Source organism: Desmodus rotundus, chromosome 5, assembly GCF_022682495.2.
Source record: "Desmodus rotundus isolate HL8 chromosome 5, HLdesRot8A.1, whole genome shotgun sequence".
NCBI lineage: Eukaryota > Metazoa > Chordata > Mammalia > Chiroptera > Phyllostomidae > Desmodus > Desmodus rotundus.
This window is the reverse complement of record NC_071391.1, coordinates 123,440,659-123,461,989: the sequence shown is the minus strand read 5'-3', so window position 1 is coordinate 123,461,989 and position 21,331 is coordinate 123,440,659. Positions and strand designations below refer to the sequence as shown.

General features: G+C 39.7%; 2 protein-coding genes and 1 non-coding gene across 8 annotated transcripts in view; 2 read left to right on the top strand and 1 right to left on the bottom strand.

Annotated features, from left to right (window-relative positions):
• Positions 1-12,040, bottom strand: part of CAMKMT (calmodulin-lysine N-methyltransferase) — a 333,952-nt gene extending 321,912 nt beyond the window's left edge. For both annotated transcript variants that reach the window (XM_045189476.2, XM_024552862.3), the window contains exons 1-2: positions 11,797-12,040; positions 4,428-4,600 (exon numbers count right to left, since the gene is read on the bottom strand). In XM_045189476.2, the coding sequence (XP_045045411.2) occupies positions 4,428-4,600; positions 11,797-11,931 (308 nt within the window). In that variant the 5' untranslated portion in view covers positions 11,932-12,040. The remainder of the gene's footprint in view (positions 1-4,427; positions 4,601-11,796) is intronic.
• Positions 8,839-8,957, top strand: LOC112298182 (small nucleolar RNA SNORA61). The gene has a single exon (XR_002974103.1). It is a non-coding gene; the product is annotated as a small nucleolar RNA SNORA61 (small nucleolar RNA).
• A 99-nt stretch (positions 12,041-12,139) lies between the features above and the next one.
• Positions 12,140-21,331, top strand: part of PREPL (prolyl endopeptidase like) — a 34,763-nt gene continuing 25,571 nt past the window's right edge. The window contains exons 1-2 of one of the 5 annotated variants that reach the window (XM_024552863.4): positions 12,140-12,548; positions 13,895-14,422. In XM_024552863.4, the coding sequence (XP_024408631.1) occupies positions 14,204-14,422 (219 nt within the window). In that variant the 5' untranslated portion in view covers positions 12,140-12,548; positions 13,895-14,203. Of the gene's footprint in view, positions 12,549-13,894; positions 14,423-19,744; positions 19,845-21,331 lie in introns of those variants that run through there. The other 4 variants (XM_024552866.4, XM_024552867.4, XM_024552865.4 and 1 more) reach the window with 4 other exon arrangements.

The window sequence follows — 21,331 nt, the reverse complement described above, 5'->3', positions numbered from 1 at the left end:
AAGCCTCTCAGCTTTTTCTATACCTAACACATGTATACATTTATAAATGAATAATTCAGGCAATTCTATGGTTCCAAATACAATGGAAGTATTTAAACCTTCCAGAGTATGTAAATTCCTTCTGCACTGAAAATAAGTTGAAATGTGGGGGGTGGGGAATGATTTGTAGTAACTGTAAACACTATACAGTAACAGAAGGGGAGAAGGGATTTTTAATGGAAGATTAGTTTAAACATCTCCTAGGACATATTAGTTTCCTATACATTCATCTGTCTAATAGTAAGTTTGAAGCAATACAGCACCAGAAAGACAGGAAGACGTTGACAAGGACTAAGTGCAAGTCATGCCCTGGATTTGGATTTTCTAATTCTCAATAGTCGCTTCGAAACACAGAGTCAACCACCCTCAGCTATACAGAAAATCGGTGACCTTGGGGATTTCATAACCTAATGTTTACTTTGTCCAGACTTTTGCTTCTGATGAAAAGTCACCAAGGGAAATTCCTTATTCCTTCATTTTAGGCATCAACATGTAAAGCTGACGGAAAATAATGGTCAACATTTTCATACGCACCACGGCTTATATACCTTTTAATAATATATAAGAAGATACAACTATGTACTTTGAATTCACAAATATCTAAATATTTACTCGATTGGGGTATTACTTTCAAGTCTAATAAAACTTTAAAGGAGCAGAAATCAACATGTAGGGAAATTTTAAGAAGGACAAGACTAACAAAAGGTTTTGGTAAGTACTAATCGCCCCATACACATCACCTCTGTCGAACTGTGGCAGACGCACTTAGGTCGCAGGTGGCAAACACAAGGCCCACAGCCGAATCCGGCCCTCCACCTAACAGTTACGGAGCAGTTACACTTACACAGTCCTAAACTTACATTCAGCCCTCTGAAGGCAACTGTGAGGCTGATGTGGCCCTGGGTGAAAAAGAGTGTGACGCCCCTGTCTTAGGTGATAAGAACCGAGACAGTGACAAGGGGGTTTATATTTATGATCTGTGAGGAACGAACATCCCAAATGCTCAGCCCTTTATTAGAACCCAGAAGCAGATCCACCTTATAAAGTGTATGGATCAGCATTCCTCCCCGTAGAGACCGGGGTGCTTTTCTCGGCGGCCTCTGGCCATTCTGCCTTGCACTTTCTCACTCCTGTGTATTTCCTGGTGCCTTTGCCCTCATCAGGAATGAGTTCTCCCTTTCTCCTAGAGCTTTCAAGCACTTTAGATCCAGTTTAAACTGCTGCTCCTCAAGGCCTCCCAAAAATCACTCCTAACTCTACACTCCTAATATGTGTGAAGTGTTCCACTCATTTGGTTAATTAGTTATGCACTGCCTGTTGATAGTTCTTAGAACAGATGGTTAACTTTCCTTCTTATTTAATTAATTTATTATTTAACTGTTCACATATTTAAACTCCTCGAGGATAGTATATCTTATATTTCTTTTTGTTTACCTACATAGATGGTGCTATTAAATATTTATTGATTTGAATTTATTTAAAACCATTCATTCCATAGTGATGATTTAACAAACTGAAAAGACATAGAGGAAGATGATGGTACTCCATTTCAAAACTGCTTTCTAAACCACTACTTCTGGCTAGCGCAAGTAATTTTTTTTTAAACTTTTCACTATTTGGAAGCATTTTAGATCCTGTTTCCCCCCAACTGCTGTAATTTGGGCTCAAACAGACTCTTGTAAAAACTCTCTAACAAATTAAAAATATAAAAACAAACCTTTTCACAATTTTAAATAATACCATCCAAATAATTCTGAAGACAATAGATAAATGTAGCCTGCCCTGACCAGTGTGGTTCGGTTGGTTGGATGTCCTTTTATGAAGGAAAAGGTCGCCAGTTCAATTCCCGGTCCGGGTATATGCCTGGCTTACAGGTTCGGTCCCTGGTTGAAACATATACGAGAGGCAACCAATCGACGTTTCTCCCTTACATTAATGTTTCTCTCCCTCTTTTTCACCCACCCATCCCCCTCTCTAGGAATAAATACATAAAATCTGTTTTAAAAATAGTTGAAGGTTGCTAAAGAAATGTTATGGAAACACGTTGAGAAGAGTTGATATGAGTTATCAAAGGAACAGGAACAGAGATCCATGTTGGCAGAAAACAGAAAACGAGGAAAAGCTGTAACCGTAAGAAACCAACAGGAACGATTTGGCAATGGAATGGAATGAATTCATCTTGGCAGAAATCCTCCCCTTCCTAAGCAACTTCAGCAATTTTTGCGACTTCCTGTACAGTAACAGAATCACGGAGTAAGAAATGGAGTGCTCAGGACAGTCAGCGCGGAAACTGGCGGCCCAGGCCTCAGTCCATCTGCAAAATGAATAAATGGGCGCACGCCTGCCTCACGAGAGGCAAGATGTGCAGAAGGTCAGCTGGGTGAAAGTACATGGTACTCCTTGTACTCTTCCTGTACATTCTTGAGAATCTGTAATTATCTCAAAATAAAGGTGTTTAAAAGTACAGGCTGTGGACCCAGATCACCGGGGTTTGAATAGAGGCACCACCCATTATTAGCTGTGTGACCTCAATTAAGTTATTTGCCTCTCTGGGCCTCAGTTTCCTCTTCCGTAAAGTGAGGATAATAACAGCACTGACCTTATAAGGTGTTGAGCAGACTAAAATAAACTAATCCATGTAAACCACTCACAACACTGTATGTCACATAGTAGGCACTCAATAAATAGTCAGCCATGATTAGTGTTGTTATGATTTTTTTAAATGAACCCTAAGATCGCGTTCAGCTCTAGAATTCTCTGTGTTTTAAGCTATTCGGGCAAATTTTTAGCTCAGTCACCTGTCTTCTCTCCATAAATGTATTAAATGTCATATTATATAGACATACCTATATTTACTGTTTCAAAAATGGGTAAATCGTAAACAACCTGCTGGAGAGGAGTCTCAGTGTACAATGCAGCCTGGCTTCCGGGTACATCCAGGCCATCTCTCTCCATGAGATGGAGAACCGTGTCTTATTCTGAAAGTTCTCAAGGGCAACAGATTCCACGTGCTCTGCAGCAGCGCTTACCAGGGCCTTGATGATGTCAGGAAATTTTTCTTGGCCCAGTTTACACTTATCGCCTCTAGTCACCAGCAGATGTAGAAGATACATTTTAGAACTTTGTACCTGAGGACCCCGACTAGATCTCTCTGTTTTCCTACTCTTTCATTTCCTTACGGGTACTATCTTCCAATAGTTTAATTATCTTTATTTCTACTTCCCAGAGTTATTGTAAGGATTCCATTAATTAGAATACATCAAAGCATCTAATTCTGTACCTGGCTCAGACTAAGCACCTAATGAATTTTTCTTCCTTTCTTAACAAAGAACTAAACTAATTTTCTCCATTAGAATGTGAGGCAGTTGAGGTATTCTAAATGGAATCTCATAAAGAATATACAGGCAAGCTAATAAATCCAAAAGTTTTTTATCTTTCATTTGAAATGTTCACTAAAGTAGTATTATAAAACTAAATCCTAATTTTTCTTCCCTGCTCTCCCTAGTCAATTTTTATCCAAATCCCAAAGTTTAGCTATTATGGTGTCTTTTAAAGCTCAGATATTTTAAACCTAAGTAGTTCAAGAAATATATACTATAAATAGACATCCTTTGGGAGAACATTTTTTCTAAAATTATTCCTAGCCTTATCTAAACCTTATTCAGTCACATTGCCATTTAAAATGTGTTTTGCTCTTCTTACAGTTACTGTAAATGTGCTCCTCCCAAAATATGAAATCTTGTCAAAAAAGGCAGATTTTATGATATCAAACACATACAGTAATACCGCAACGTGACAGATTGTAGCTGTAGGGAAAAGTGATTCGGTAAGGCTGGGGTCTTGTTACTTCAGTTTGCGACTCTTCTGTCTGTTTCCTAGTGATTTTTAAAGCCAGAACAGTCTGCAAGCTTCTCACAATATCAGTGTTTTCAGCTAAATTTTCTCCTCCTATTCGTAAGATTCTATTCTGAAAGTGACAAAACATGAATGGGATAAATACCAAAGCTTGATTTTTCAGAAAGCTACTACTTCAAGGGTAGTTTAGAAAAATTCTTTTTTCACTTTCAGCCTTCCTTGCCTCACAAAGAACTTGGCTTTTTGTCATAATCAAATGCTATGAGAGAATGGTTAAATGAACCCTTTGATTTGCAACACAGTTTATCCTCAAATGCCACTACATTTCTAAGAGTTTTTTTTTTTTCTTTAGTTCTGAGAATACAACAAGACCCAGTTAAAGCAGCAGGAATTCCTAACACAAAGTTGCAAAACTCAAATTCTGATAAAGATTGCCTGCAAACTCAACAGAATGAACAATGAGGTTACTATTGTTTCTCTTTTTTAAGAGAAAAATGCTTTTTTAAAAAATATTTAACAAGAGTGATTTTTACCTTAAGGAAATACTGTACTCTGGGTAGAAGACACTTGTATACTGGACCCACGCACCAAATTCCTCTTCAGCTTCCCTTTTCACGTCTTCTGTTATTGAAAACAGGTTAAATGATTCAAATCTTCTTACAGAAACACGTCGTACACAATCATCCAGGTGTTTCTGCTTCAGAACCTTTGAAATAAAACCAAATATTGGGGTCATATTATATAAACATAAGTGTTCAAAGTTTAAGTGGTGAGGGGCCTTTTATTTCCAATCATAGGCTATTAGAAAATTCAGAGCAACTTTTTACTGAAGACAACTAGAAAAGATGATCAAAATATTTTAAAACATTACTTGAAGGCATCAGAGAGCAAAGAAGACAGTGAAGATATACCAGTCTAATATCTTCAAAAAGAGTTAAATGTAGAGAGGTGAGCCTGGTTTTTGTAGCCACTTTTACTGTAGGACTTTGGTCAATTCCAAAAGAAAGAGCTGAGAAGATAGCAGCACCTGTAACAGCTTGCAGAGGTAGGAGGTACAGATGGAATTCCAAAGCTTTCGACATAAGCAGGAATGTGCCGCCCCTGTGCATGTGGGTGTATGTGCATCTGTGTCTTTTAAGGTAAATGAGTAATTTTGTTGGTATCGTTGAAACTGGGTTTTTAAGTATGGGAGAAAGGAGATACGGCTATAAGGTTAATGAGGTTAAGTAAAACCCTGTGCCTCTGAATCTGAATAAAGTATAATAGAAACTAATTATTTCATTTTCTAAAAATATGTTCATTGATTTTAGAAAGAGAGGAAGGAAACGAGAGAAAGAAACATTGATATGAGAAACACTGACTGGTTGCCTCCCATACGCACCCTGACCAGGGATCAAACCTGCAACCTAGGTGTGTACCCTTACTGGGAATTGGGCCTTCAACCAACTGAGCCACACCAACCAGGGCTGATTTCATTTTTTTTTTAAACTATACATATCTTTCCTACATCTGACCATTGAAAAAATCTAGAAACAATGACCAACTAGAAGAAATAAACACAAGGTACTGTCCCTAAACACTATTTTCAATTAAAACAGAGTAAGGTCCCTTAGAGAAATTGTTAGATAGGACAAGGGTCTCAAGGTCAGGGTGGTTCTTACTAAATGCTATTCTTGGTTAACATTAAAATGTAACAGTAATTTTCAAACTCAGTTGTAACTTGATGAGCTGGACTAGAATCCAAGGATAAGTTTAGCCAAATGAAAAGAAAAAACCAACATGTAATTAACCAGACGGTGCCTATAAGCAATAGCTAAGCCTCCCTTCACAGACACAGAGCTTGGATGTGAATCCCTTGTCTCCTTTCCTTGCTGCAAGAAATAAAACTCCCTAAGAAGAACAACATCTAGTTCTTGAATAGAGCACCCCAAGGGGCAAACCCATCATGTTGGTTATGAAATGGCAGCAACTGTAGGGATATAAGGTGAGCCTGAAACATCCTATACAAGTAAACAAGAGAGCCACGCAAAATTAAGAGGAATATTAATAGTATTTTGGAGCCAACCTAAATAAGGACCATTGGCCAAAGATGGGACCGGGTGAGTATTAACAACAGTAATAAATATAACAGAATTGAAGAACATTAGTTCATAAAGGTATTTCCAAATGCCTCACTGATGACCATGGAAGGGTGCTAGAGAACCAACAGATTACTTTGAAAATCAGTAAGAGAATAGAGTACTCTCTATTCTCTATACTCTCTAGTCTCTATTCTCTTTATTCTCTCTATTCTCTCTATCAAGAGAGAATAGAGTACTTCTCTGTCTTTCCTATATGAACTGCAACTGAGAGTCCAAATAGAAGATCAGGAGAAGTGTCCAAGTAATAAATGAAGAAGGAATAACAGAATTAGGATATCACCATATTCAACCCTCCCATGAACTCATGAACCTAGGGAATCATCATCAAGAAGAGAAATAACCAGACATCTCTGTGATTACTGACGAAAGTATACAACACCATCATCTTGATCAACCAAACCAAACAAACAAACAAAAAAAAAACCCCATCAAATCTGAATCCGAGTTTCTATATCTTGTAGGAAATACAGGGAGAGAGGAACACATTAAGCATTATCATCAAGTGCAATTAGCAAAATTCAAATTATGGGAACTCTACAAGACAAAAATCCCAGTTTCTTCAGTAAATTAAAGACAAGGGTTGAAAAAGAGACATACTGAGGGAACATTTAGATTAAAAAGTCAACCAATAGCATATCCACCAATAACAACATTCGGACCTTATTTTGATCCTGTCTCAAAATAATCAAATTGTAAAGAAAAATTATGAGATAAAGGGGAAAATTTTAAAACAAGCCAGATGTCTCATGATGTCAAGGGGTTATTCTGAGTGTGATATGGCATTGTAATTATGTTTTAAATGGCATCTTGTATAGATACATACTGAAATATTTACAGAAAAAACTGCCATATCTGAAATTTACTTCGAAATAATTAGGGTTGGGAATATAATGAGAAAATAGAAACATAACAAAATTGGTCAGAAGTTAAAAATTGTTGAGGTTGATGGATACATGAGTGTATTAAATTATTCTCTCTAATTTTGTATATGTTTGATGTTTCCCAAAATAGAAAGTTCTTTAAAGGTATAAAACAACCTAATAGTCATAAACAAGTAAAAAATAGCTTAAAAATATAAAACTACAATATATTTAGAAAGTAAGCAATATACTTCTAAATAACCTGTGAACAAAAAAAGGGAAAGAAAGCACAATGGTAATTACAAAGTATTTTTGAACTGAATGATAATAAAAATACATTTCAAAACATATAAAATACAGCTAAATCCATACTTAAGAGGAAATTTTATAGATGGGCTAAAAATCAATAAACTAAGTATCCATTGCAAAATTAGAAGAAGCAGCAAATCAAGTCCCCAAAAGAACAGAAGTTCATAAAGCAGAAAACAAACACAGCAGGGAGAATTAACAACACCAAAATTGACTCACTGAAGAGGTTAAATGAAACTGATAAAGCCTCAATGACACTAATATGAACAAAAGAAAGAAGGTATAAGTATCAACATAACATAGGAAGATTACAATACATCCTACAGGCATTAAAAAATAGCAAAGTGATATTACGAAAACTAACTTTGAAAATTAGAAAAAATGAACAAATTCCTAGAAAAATACAACTACCAAAGTTGACACAAGAAGAAACAGAAAGTCTAAAGAGTCTTAAACTATTTTAAAAATAGAATGCATAAATAAAAATCTTACCACAAAGAAAACTCCAGGTCTAGCTGGCTCACCAGCAAATTACACCAACTGTCTAACTAAGAGTTAATGCAAATCTTACCACACTCTTCTTTAAATCCTTAAGTAACACTGTGGTATAAAAACTTTGTGACAGAGGAAACATGCAAAGGGATTGATTTGTTAATTTGTTCAATCAGAGAGCTCTTAAGAGGTCAATCCAGGATTCATATCTAGATAGTTTGACTACAGAGCATAAACTCTTAAAACCTTTGCTTGTGGAGAATATGGGAGACAGGAATCAAACATCCATCCAACACCCTTCTAAGATACCTACCTATATTATAAAGCTGGAAACTAAAGACTGCATTTCCCAGAATCCACAGCAGCCAGATTTGCAAATGTGATTTTAGTTTAGCTAGCCAGATACATTAGCATGAGATTTGAAATGATAGTAGTAACTGCATTTCTGCGACTTTTACTGGTAAGAATAGTTATAAAGACATTTTGATCTTCTACAGCACCTTTAGCAGAGGTCCCAGTGTTCGCTCTAATTTAATGGAGAGTGAGAGCAGCAGAAGTGCCATACTTCTGCAAACAGAGGCTTAACAGGGAAAGTGTACATCTGGAGTCCATAATGCTGGCAGCAGCTGATCACCAGAGATGACAGGTAGGTGGTGTGATCCTGGAAACAGCCTCAGGTTCTTCATTTCTGACAGTGTTAAGTATTGGCTGTTCTATATTCTACCTGTAATTTTGATGATGATGTGCAAAGAGGCAAGCCATGGCTGCCTATGCCGCCATCTTGACTGAAAGTCATAATTTGTTTTTTAGTGTTAAAAACAAATCAACCAAATCCTTTGTTATAAAAACAAAATAATAGAATTCAAAAATAGAAAACGAGTGATTTCTAACCCTGGGAAATAATTCAACTTTAAAGCAATCATAGATGGAAGAGGTTTTAAAGAAATCTAGTCCCACTTCCTTATTACAAGTGAGAAAACTGAGGTCCAAAGAGGTTGCTCATAATCATACAAATAATTAAGGGCAGACCTGGGCCTAATATCGAGTTGTTACTGAATTCTATTCCAGAAACCATGCTGTCTGTTTCAGCGCTGACGGTCTCAAACCTAGAGCATCCCGCTTTAATTCAGACTGTGCTGTGAACCCTCCAGTTCCCTTTCCCGTCAGCTCTGAACACGGTCTTGATGGTCATAAAAGGAGGAAAAGTAATACTGAAGCTGGCCTCACAGCTCTGTAGCATGTGGGCGAGTTTCAAACAAGGTTAAAAAAATTAAATTTAAAAATAAACAAGTAAATTGTGCTGTGAACTATTCCATTAACCAGATCCTTTTGCCGAGCATTCAGACTTCTAGGCTAGATTATTTGTTCGGTAGGCATCTGTAAACATGTAACGGTCACTGCTACTTTTTCCTCTGCCCTACATCCTTTCTCTTAGGAACTGCTCCTCCCTCACTTTGCGTAATAATGGTGGGGTTGTTATCTTCCCTGACACCAATGGGCTGATGACCCATGTTAGCCAAAGTACCCCATTTTCCTGGGCACAGCAATTGGTCGACACTGGCCTATCAGAGTCATTTGGAGTAAATAATTTGGGTGTTGGAGAAAAGGGTCATTTCTTCTGGATCACTAGCTTACTGGATGATAAAAGTCTGTAATTGCCAACAGCCATCTTTGCCATCAGGTAAAAAGACCCAAAAGAGAGGAAAATAGAACATTATCCACAGCCTGTATTATTACTGATTCATAGACTTCCAAACCTCGTGTGATTAAAGTGGGCCTTAAACTCAAAAGTCAGTAATTTACCGTGTGACCTGGTATCAAATAATGTACTAGGTCAACCAGGTTTTCTCTCAAAAATGTTCATTATAAAACAGAAAATACTGACCATTAAAGTGAAGGGTCATGAGCGAGCACTGGAGCCCTATGGGGTAATGAAAACCAGAACTGTGAGGGACAAAACAAGCAGACATAAGCAGATATCATGAAGATGTCCCCTAGGACAGAGACAGAAAGCTGCATGTCCTAACACTGTTTGGACTCCTGTAGTTCTCCAGTTCGGATGCATACGCAATGGTCCATTCATTTGAAATACATTTACTAACAGCCTACAAATGTTTGAAATACAGAGTAGATTATTATTACAGAAAAACAGTCTTTTGCCCCCTTGCGCCTTCCAAGGAAGGAGTATATTTCTCTGCCCCTTGACCTCAGTGGTTGGGTTTGCTCTCTTATACCTCTGCCTCCACGGTGAGTACACGCCAGCCAACTGGCCCAAGGGATTAGAGCCATGGACAAAGAATGCGGCATAGACCACTAAGCTGATTGCAGCCTATGCCAGTTAACTCCCAGGTGGCCCACAGATGCACAGAGAGACTAAATGCTTGTTATGGTATGCCACTGTGATGTTGCAGTTCCTTGTTATTCAGCAATAGCTAGCTGATACAATACACTGAGGACGAGGTGCTATGGGCCACTTAAAGGCTATCCTTACTCGAAGGCTTTCTACGAGAATTGACAATATCTACCAAAAACCAACTACCAGGCCCTGTGCTAGGTGCAGAGGAGGAGGATTCATAAAATATCTTTTCCCAAGAAAACTCCCATTCTTGTAAGAAAGACAGGCTCTGATCAAATAATCGTAAAATAATGTGATGTGGAGTTCACCAAAAGAGTGAGCTGAGGGTCTCACTCAGTCCAGGGGCGTTAGGAGAGGCTTCACAAAAGAGATTGAAATGGAGGTCTGGGGGATAAACGGTCGCTCACCAAGTAGAGAAGATAAAAAGTCTTTATGCAGAGGACAGATGTGTACCAAAACATTAAATGTCAAAGCCTGTGGGGAGTTCAAGTGGTAGCCATAGCTGAAACTTGTCTCGCGTAGACAGTAATTCAGAATGAGCACAAGTGCTGGTCAGCTAGTTTTTGCTATACCAAGAATCACTGAAATCATCACAATAAGATTTGATTAATTTAAGGCCTTAATTTACTACTTTCATAATTGGACTTTAATTGATGTTTACTTCACTATAGAAAGTTCCTATGATATTGATTTGAGGACGTTCACTTTATTATTCCACAATACCAATTGTAACATTAATAGCAAAACCAGCTCTGGAACGACTTTCAAAGCATCAGCAAAGAAATGATCTTTGAGTTATGTGGTGACTGCACTGGAAGGCCACCGTATGAAAAGGTGACTCTGCAAACAAAGTGACTGCAAACAAAGTAACCCCCAAAATACCACCGCACAATCTCAAGTGGCAATAGCTGGGAAACTCCTCTTGAAATACATCGGAAACGCAAAGTGTCCTCGAGTAAAATCTTCAGCAGGGAGCCTCAAGCACAGGCACAACACTGAAGTGTAGAACAATAAACAGATTTCATTTCCAGAAGTTTGAGAAGAGTCAGTGATGTCAAATTAGAAATCTGTCAAACTTGCACAGGACTAAAGTGATAAGCCAATAGCAGCATCTTTTAGGTACGAGAAGATAACCGCCATTAAACAAACTATTGCACCTTAGTCGGGGAGAATCTTGCCAATCACCTCCAACTGCAAGATACGCGTGTAACTTTCCCACGGCGGGGAAAGAGGGATGGGAGGAAGCGGCTCTAGCAACTCCCTTCACTCTCCGCTGTCACGGAAGACACAGAGGCAATGCGTGCAACGTCAAAGTCCCAACGACAGTCAACCACGCCGATCTCCAAAGCAGGGGCCAGACTTAGGGCTATAGTCAGGCTGGGAGTTAAGAAGCAAGTAGAAGAAACCTGGGGAAGGAAGTACAAGAGAAGCAGGAAAGAAAAACCGTATGGGGTGGGGAGCGGCCGTCCCACCGATCCGACCCTCTAGCAAGAAGAATAGTCCCCCGATGAGACAAATGCCCTGAAAGGGATATTCTACTTCGCTCTGAGTTTCCCAGGAACTCAGCGTTGGGTGCCCCTTCCCCGCACAACCCCACGTGAATCCTCCCTTTTGGTGGGACGCTTAGGTGACGCAAGGGGCTCCGGACAAAATTGTGCGGGCGAGTAAGTAGCTGCCCCGCGCTCCCCGGGGACGAAAGGGGAGTGGCCAGAGGCGGAGGTGAAGCGAGAGGGCTCTCCCTTACCTGCCGCAGGAGCTTCCACCTGGCGGCTCCTAAGGACAAGGAACGTGCGTGCCCCGGAGCCGCGCCGCCGCTTGTTGTACCCTCCGAGGCGCGCTCAGCCTCGCTGGCCACAGCGTCCAGGACTCGAGACTCCATCCCTCTGGAGCCACTTGTACACGAACTGCCGCCACCACTACTCTCCCCTGCCAGGACCTGCCTACTTCCTCCCTGTCAGGACCTGTGACGCCGACCCTCCCTCGCGACAGCCCTGGCCGTCCCGAAAGCCGCATTTCCGGTTTCTTCGTCTCCTTGACAACCTGGCCCGCGCGACTTGCGTCATTGCACCATTTTGCTGGTGGCCACCTTGAGTGAGGGCGGGCCAGAGGGGGAGGGATCCTTGGCAGAGGTAGTTAAGACACTGTCTCTCTTTGTTTTCTTCTCCCCTACCTCATCTAGAGCTAGGAATACTAGCAAAGAACCAAAAGGCTTATTATTTCTGCGGGTTTAAGAACCCAGGAGAAAAGAAAAATTCATTCTTGACCACAGTAAAGATGGCGAAATCCGCTTAGTGCTCATGCTAGATTGGGGCTACGTAGATCGGCGTGCTGCAAACGAGCTCCGGACGGCTCTGGGTAGGTTGTGATTCTCCAAGCTGCAGAACGCAGACCTCGGCTGGACGCAGCGGAGGTCGCACCTCCGCGACTCCTAAGAGCGTCATCGGCGGCCTGCCTTCATTGTTTCGGTGTACAGAGCCAGACTGACTTTGAATTTGCGTACGTATGGGTGGTGTATACTGGGGGTCTCTACCCTTTTTCCCTTTCTCCCAGCCCCCATCCCCAGCCACCCCTTAGTCCGTGGGTCCTTGCTTTTTGACCAATGTCCCTTCATTGCGTGGCACATGGCATTCCCCTCCCTGTCGCACTCAAGCCGCCTTATCCTTGGGGTGGAGAGTTTCACCGGGAAAACAAATAGTTTCCGCTAGGAGCACTCATTCATCGACCCACCCCCATCTTTAGCCTTGCATAATGTCTTCTCCCTGCAAATGATGGATGGATGAATTGAGGCTGCCCACATGGGTATAGTGATTTAGGTTATTTGTTTCTAGTTTGCTAGTGTCGGCTACTGATCCCCTATTCTCAGTTGCTCATTATTTTGCTGCGACATAGACTTAAGATTAATGGAGGCGGGGGCGTTGGCGCGGTTGCGGGTCAGAGCTGTGGTAGATCTGACGCAGTATTGTGCCTTTGATACCAAGGGGCGTTTTGTGGAATACGTCCCCGATGACATTCGACGCTGCAGCATGTCTAGATTTTTTCCTATCCTAATAATAGTAGTCACCATTTATTGAGTGGTTACTCCGTGGCAGGCACTGTATTAAGATCTTAACATAAATTGTCTCATTTTGTACTTAAAACAACTCCATAGGTAAATAGTGCGGTTATCTCAGTTTTGCAGATGAAGAAACTGAGGCACGGGTAGAAGGTGCACGAGTGAAGGCCTTAATCCAGGTCTGTGACTCGTAACTACTTACTAGTTTTAATACCTTCATAGGTTAGTAAGAGGTTAGTAAAAACCAACTTCACAACAGAAACCAGAGATGGTCTCACATTTTATTTGTGCATCCTGAAGTAATTTTGTTTGCTTAGCTAAATACATTTTTAATATTGAAGTCCAATCGCTGGGGTCCAAGATCTGGAGCCAAACCATTTTGGACTTTCTTGCTGTACTACTTACTGGCCAGGTCACCTGGGGAAGTTGCTTAAACTTCCCAGAGCCACAGTTTGCTCACCTGTGGAATGAACATCATAATAGCTACTCTATCAGGTCCTTATGGAGTTTACATTTAGACAAAGTATGTAAAAGCATCTGGCACGTAGCAAACACTCAATATATATTAATCCCCCCTTCTCCAGTTTTATTAAGTAATTAGGCTTTTCCAGTTTGCCCTCCATATACACACTTAACCAACCTCTGTTCTCAGGTATGTAAGAGCAAAGCCATTTTGCCTTTTAAAACCCTCAGAGTCCCTGAGATGCCCCCATTAAGTCAATGTACTTATTTTCAATTTTTTATTTTTTTGTTGTTTTCTGTTTTTTTTTTGTTTTGTTTTGTTTTTTAGTTGCCCCCATGTGTGCCAGAGTCAGTGCTGCGTAGTGTGACTTGATAGGACTGACTTTCCAAATGAAACAGTTTAGGCACATCTGCCAAGAAGTACGATTTGAATAAAACTTCCACTTACACAAGTTTTCGGATACTTTTACCCTGAGTTCTCCAGGTATTCATTACCTGAGCGGTGCATGGCCCTGAAGGGGAGGGATAAGAACTGCGGATGTTAGACGCTCTGAGAACCCACTACGGGATAACCTTACCTGTGAAACCACTCACACTGGCAGCCCCAGAGGGAGCGTAAACCAGGGCCTGTGCTGTCATGCAGCAGAAGAGCAGATTATTTCTCCGAGCTCTGCAGTGTAGTATTCCTCACCTTGGGAAATGCACGCAGAAACAGCATTTCAATCGCTGTACCTCCGCTCATCATTATTACAGTAGGATAAAATTGAAACAATACCACCTAACCAAGTGTCTGCAGAATAAATGCAAGATACCAGAGTTAGCAAGAAACATCCCAAGTCGGAGCTTCTCATATAAGGTATGAACTGTTTAAGTTTACCTGTGTGTAGGTCATTAAGATTAATTGTAGTTTAAAAATAATTCTAGTTTGATTTTTTCAATGTTCAGGCTCAATTGTCTATAGTCAATCAGTATAAAAGAATATATACATATATTTATAGAGTTCTAAGGTAATATATAAAGATATATTTAATAGATTTATGTAATGATTCACCTTAGGAATTCCTTAGTGTACCTACCAGTACAATTCTGAGTATTCAGTTTTCTAAAATTACTTGAATATCATAACAGCTCTTAATAAAGTCTAATATTATAGTCATTATTTTCCGAATACCAAATTAATAAACTTCAGTAAAGGCCATGTATTTGTGTGTTACTGCTGTGTAAAATGAAAAAAGGACTTCCTGTGTGACCACCTGAGTCATTCAGGAAGATGCTTTCAGGCCGTTGTGCTTTGGCCAGACCCCAGGCTGCAGTGAGTCGTGACCTCAGCCTTGAGAACCCAAATGCCCTTTTATGCAGAGTAACAGCATTCTGGTTGGCCTGGGACAGTCCCAGGCCACACTGGCTTGGCTGACCCTGTGTAATTACAAATAGTATTCCCTTTCCTCTCAAAAGGGCCCTGGTTGGGATGGTAAATTACATGCATCCTACTTGTTTCCGATTAAGCTGTTTATTTATGCTGCTGCCTCTGTGGCCTTCCTCTTTTACCCTATATTTGTTATGGCCCTTGGGTTCCTTAAATTATATTTGGGGGTGATATTCTTGTAATATTTAGCATACTTTATTATTTTAATCTCTGGCCTTAATTGTTTTATTGCATACTGGTTTTTCTTACTCTGTTTTGACTTCCTCATTTTTTATTGTGGTAAAATATGTATAACATTAAATTTGCCATTTAAACCATTTTAAGTGTGATATAATGGCGTTAATTACATTCACAATGTTGTATAGCCATCACCACTATTTCCAAAACCCTATCACTACCCAAAACATACACCCATTAAGCAATGTTCTACCTTTTTTGAGCCTCTGGAAACCTTTAAATGTATTTGGTCTTTATAAAATTGCCTATTCTAGATCATTCACATAAGTGGAATCATAATATGTACCCTTCTGTGTTTGGCTTATTTTATTTAACATAATCTTCTCAAGGTTCATCCATTTTGTAGCATATATCAGAACTTCATTCCTTTTTATGGCTGAGTAATATTCCATTACATGTATATATCACATGTTTTAGCCATTCATCTGCTGATGGACACTTGAATGGATTCTTCTAATTTTAAAAATGATTTTTTAATGTTATTTTACACAGTTTATCTGTTTTTTTATTTATGTTCTTCTCAGCTCATACTTTTTTGTTGTGAGTTTTGTATGTGGTGTTTTTTGTTTTTAACTTTTTATCTGCTAGTCCCTAGACTTTTTACTCCTTACCTTTTAGACTTTCAAATTATTTTTCTTTTCATAGCAACTGAGTTTAGCACTTTGATTCTTTCTTTACTCATGAAGAAGTTCTTTATGCCTTTTATTTCATTTTTATCTTTTGTGTGTACACACGTAGGAACAACTTTATCCTACTTTTAAAAAACAAACTTTTAAATTTTACCTATTGGACACATCTTAGACCTTTAGATCATTTTATCTTGCATGTATTTAGAACATTTTGCCATCTTGCGCTTTTATCTTAGGTCTTAGTTTATAAATAGTAGGCAGGAGGCCATCAGAGTGACAGCTGTGAGATTAGCTCACAGCCTAGGCAGGAGGCGGACAATTTTTTTTCCCCTCCGTTTGTCCCTGAAGGAACTTTTTAATTCTCTTTCATAGACACCTATCACCGAGAAACTTTATCCTGAGCCATTAACTTCAAGAAAAGTGGCTCTTTTAGTAATTCTTTTGCCTAATAAAATGGTCCTGTTTTCACATGTTGTTTGTCAACCATTCCTTCTACACGAAAACATAAGATCTAAAAGCTGTGGTCTCTGTCCTTCACCGTCACTGGGACCTGGGGAAACTGAAGAGAAACTGAAGAGACCTGTAGGCAAGAAGGCACATTTCCTTTCAGCACACATTTACTCAGTTCCAACTTACTCCACTCTTACGGGTACAGTAAAGGAGAAAAAGTAGTTTCTATAGAAAAGTTAAAACATACTTGCTTAAAGTACAGACCTATTTTTATAAGGTAACTAAAGAACAACACATATAGTAAAAATGCCAAAAAGCAAAGGATCTAGTCATGACTGGTGTGAGGGGTGCAGGAGGGTGGGGAGGAGGTTCAACTGGGTGTTCTCTAAAATAGGGGTCCCCAACCCCTGGGCCACTGGCCTGTTAGGAACTGGGCCGCACAGCAGGAGGTGAGCTTGAATGTGATGCACTTGAGTCATCCTGAAACCATCCCCACCACTCTCGGGGTCCATGGAAAAATTGTCTTCCACGAAACCAGTCTCTGGAGCCAAAATGTTGGGGACCACTGCTCTAAAAGTCCTCCAAGTGCTAATTTCTTTCTATCCTTCTACCTTATTAGAAATAAATTAGCACCTATATGTTTGTAGTCTTTAGTACCAACTTCTACATTCTCTGTGCATCAGAAGTTCAGAGGAGCTTTGTATAAATGCAGATTCCTGGATCTCACCCCACATATGCTGGGTCAGAATCTCCATGGCTGAGGCCTAGGGGGTCTGTTTTATATTTTAAGTTCCTCAGGTAATTTTGAAATTCCCAGCCTGCCACTGACAGTGGACCTGCATTTAGGAACTAGAGACTCTCGGTGATCAGTGATCAAGTTTTGCTGACCTAAAGCTGAATGAATTCATTCATTCTGAAGTTCTCATTGGCAAGTACCTTAGCTGTCCATGTTACGTTATCCAGATGGCAAGATGAACTTACGCCATTACTCGTGTACCAGCTAGTAATATTCAAAGACTAGCATCAGACTAGACAACCACATTTATCTGCCACATCATCCGGCTCTGCTCTGATTACAAAAATAATTTCTACAATCTTCAGTCATGATAATTTGAATGAGATACAATAAGAAAACCAAATAAGGAAAGACAAGAGAAAGGACTAAGTACTTTGGAAACACTGGCCCATTGGCTGTTTCTACCATACAGACTAGCAGTTCCGTAGTAGTCTCTAAGGTTGGAAAAGAGGTATCTCCTTCACTGGCAGTACTGATCTGTGATTTGTAGGAATCACTGTTTTAACCATCAGGTTGAAAACGTTGCCAGGAAAGGAGAAAGGGAAAATGTTTAAAGAAAACCTAGGGAAGCCAGGATGAAAAAAAAATGTAGTCTTGCAGTAAATTTTCTGTGATGGTTCACAGAGCGGTGTTGCCCTATAGGTACAGCTTCCTTATCGGTGATTTCTGCACACTGCGTCTACTCTTTAACCTGCTGGGGTATGGCTCCCGTCCCTCCCTGAAAAGCTCTCAGTGTCACCAAAGACTTGACATACTTCAACCCAGGAGACACGTCCCTCTCCTCCTCTTACAGGCTCTCTCAGCAGACTTTACGCTCTTGACCATTCCCACCTTGAACCGCTCTTCCCTTTTGGCCTCTTGGCCGCACCTCTTCCTGGTTTTACCTACCATACAATCCTATCCTCACTCTCCTCTTCTAACTTTTCTTTCATATGACCTCTAAATTTTGGAGTTTCTCAGGGCTTAGTTCTGGCCCCTTTTTCCCTCTTCCTAAGGAATGTTATCTGTTCCAGTGGATTTAAGTACCAGAGCAGTTACCTTTACCCCAGACTCCCCTCTGAGCTGCACATCGTGGACATCTCACTGACCTGTCAAGCAGACTCTCCACAGTTGAACTTCAGCTCTCCCACCCTCAGCTCAGCTCTTCTTTATCTCATTGCTCTGGACCACAGGTGGCAAACACAGGGCCCGCGCGTGGGCTGAATCCAGCCCTCCACCTTGTTTTATCCAGCCTGGCACCTTGTTTCTACCCGGCAGCAGAGCTGAGCTCTGGCTTAAGTGTTAGGGAGTAGTTACATTTATACCGTCCTAAAACTACATTTACGGCAACCGCGAGGCTGATGTGGCCCCGGTGAAAATGAGTTTGACACCCTGCTCTATACTCAGTTGCTCAAACTGGAACACAGGGAACATCGTTTATTCTTCGTGTTCCTTTACCCTGCCTGCCATCATATTCATTAACACTGCATCCTAAACAGCTTTATGATTTTTTACCTCATCTCCATACTACCTAGGCTATTACTACTTGAGTTTACTCAATTTGTCTTATCCCAAGGAATGACATTCAGTGTGTCATCAGTCTGATGTATTAGTTGTACTCTTTCTAATAAAGTGTTCGTATCCAAACTGTGTACCATCATGTCTGACGTGCTTTTAGAAACGCTGCATTAACCTCCAAAATATATATTGAGTCTGTCCATGTTGCTTCATCTCTGCCATCATCACTTGGTCATCTTTCACCTGGACCACTGGTAAAGTCACCTAACCGGGTTTTTTGATTGCCCTCTTCTTCCTCTTACTATTTTGCCTGTGGATGTCCAGTTATCCCAGCACCATCTACTGAAAAGACCTATTCCCGCTGAACTGTCTTAGCACCCATGTTGAAAATCTTATTAACCATAAGTACAAGGGTTTACTTCTGGACTCGCAGTTCTGTCCTGTTGGTCTGTCTGTCCGTCCTTAGGCCAGTGTTCTCTACATTACTATAGCTTTGTGTTTTGAAATCAGGAAGTGTGTAAGCTACATCTTACAAGTGAAAAAACTAAAGCAGAGAACCAAGATAAAGTAAACAATGTGTAAGTGTATGTATACATATATGTGTGTGTGTGTATGTGTATATATATATATGAATCAGAACTAGACCTCAGGTAACCTGATTCATGTTACCTTTCTTTTTTAATACCTTATTTTATAAATTATTACAAATACATACAAAGCCAGAAAGAATACCCTAACAAATACCCAAAGACTACTTTGTACTTCACATTTCCTACTTTACCTCCCCAGTGCAGATCGGTGTCCTTAATCTCTTTCCTTGTATGTTTTTATGTAAATTGCACATGTATTTGTATCCGCAGATGATACATAGTATTGTTTTTACATGTTTTGAAAACTTTATATAAATAAAATACAATTGTCTAACTTGATTGTTTGCTCAACATTGGGATTTGAGATTCCACATTAAAACAGGTAGGTCTGGTGCATTACTACATGCATGTAGCAGTGTGATACACCACAGTTAAACCGGCGCCACCAGAGCAGCACCAGTGCAAGTGTAAGAAGGAGTGAGATTCTGGATATACCTTGAATTTAGAACTGACAGGATTTGCAGATCGCGTGGCTGTGACGAGAGAGAAATACGAAGAAGACTTCAATGCTTTTAAGCCTAACTAGCTGGAAGGACGTTTATCATTTATGAAGACAGGAACGATTGCCTGAAAAGCACTTTGTGGAGAGAAGGGTACGTAGGGAGAATGGAAGTTCAGTTTTGGACGGTTTTTGACATACCGATTAGACATCCGAGTAGGAATATTGAGTAGTCAGTAGGTATACAAGTTGATCTTATTCAGAGGAAAGGTTTGGGCTACAGATATAAATTTGGGAGTCCTCAGCATATAAATAGCATTTACAGTCATGAGGCTAGATGAGATCACCAAGGGAATTAGTGCAGACAGTAGATTTTTTTTTAACAAATTGGTTAAGAAGCCAGAGAGATGAGTAGGAACCAGGTACAGAGACTGAGAAAGGCCAGCGAAATAGGAGCAAAACAATGAGGGTGAGATGCCCTGGAAGCCAAGTGAAGAAGAGTGTCAAGAGAAGGAAGCGGTCGGCTGTGCCATGATGCCGACAGCTCCAGTAGAATACATACCTAGAATTAACCTTGGCATTACAGTGGTCACCAGTGACTTTGACGAGAGCAATCAGTAGACTGAGAAGGGCAGCAATCACACGGGATTCCAGAGAAGCGGGGAGGAAAGGAATTGGAGGTAGGAAGCAAAGGAAACAGTTACTTTCTTTCATTTTGCAATCACTTTTGAATAATAAAATAAACAGCAAATGTAACTAGATATTTTAAATGAATATAATGAAGGTCCTTGAAAAGTGTTTCACAGATGGTAAGTAAGGTGTGCACTAATACGAATACACTGCGTATGTTAATTACAGGTTTACTATGGCCCTGTGTCAAACCATTCAGAGACCGTTTATCAAATCAAGGCAGTTCCTCTCGCTAATTTAAATTCCTAATTTAAGGACTGTTATTTTCTTTGTTCCCCTGCATGAATTGGAACGGCCCTGAGATTTATCTCCTTTATCTGTGTTAGGCAACGTTGATAGATCTCTCTGACGAAGCACCTTTCACTCTTAAGATAACTCCTGCTGGGTCACATAGGGTTTTATTATTACAGTTACTGTTTTTGTTTTGTGCTTTTTAAAAAAATACATTGATTTATCGTTTTATTTTAGGTTTTTTAAATCTGTACTTTCCTGTAAGATTGATTTTTAATTGTCATACGTTGCCATTGTCCAGTTTTGTTACTAGGTTATATTTGCCTGGTAAAATCCAGTTGAGTAGTTTTAAGTAGTAAGCATTTTTTTTCTTTAATAGTTAACATGAAAAAATTATCTGTTCCTTGAAGATTCAAGAAAGCTACCTTTCAAAGTATCTGGATTTGCTGTCTCTTAAGAAGGGAACATTTAATTGCCAATACAATTTCTTTGTTAGTTACTGGCTTATACAGCTCTTCAGTTTTTTAAGTCAGTTTTGGTAACTCATTTATTTTCTGAAAAATTATTCATTTTATCTGTTTTCAAATGTATTGGCATAAAAAACTGTGATTTGTTTTTAAATCTCTATTCTATCTCTAATTATGCCATCTTTTTCATCCCTAATGTTCTTTATATCTTTTTTTAATCAACTTTGCTATACATGTCTTTTTTTAGTACATT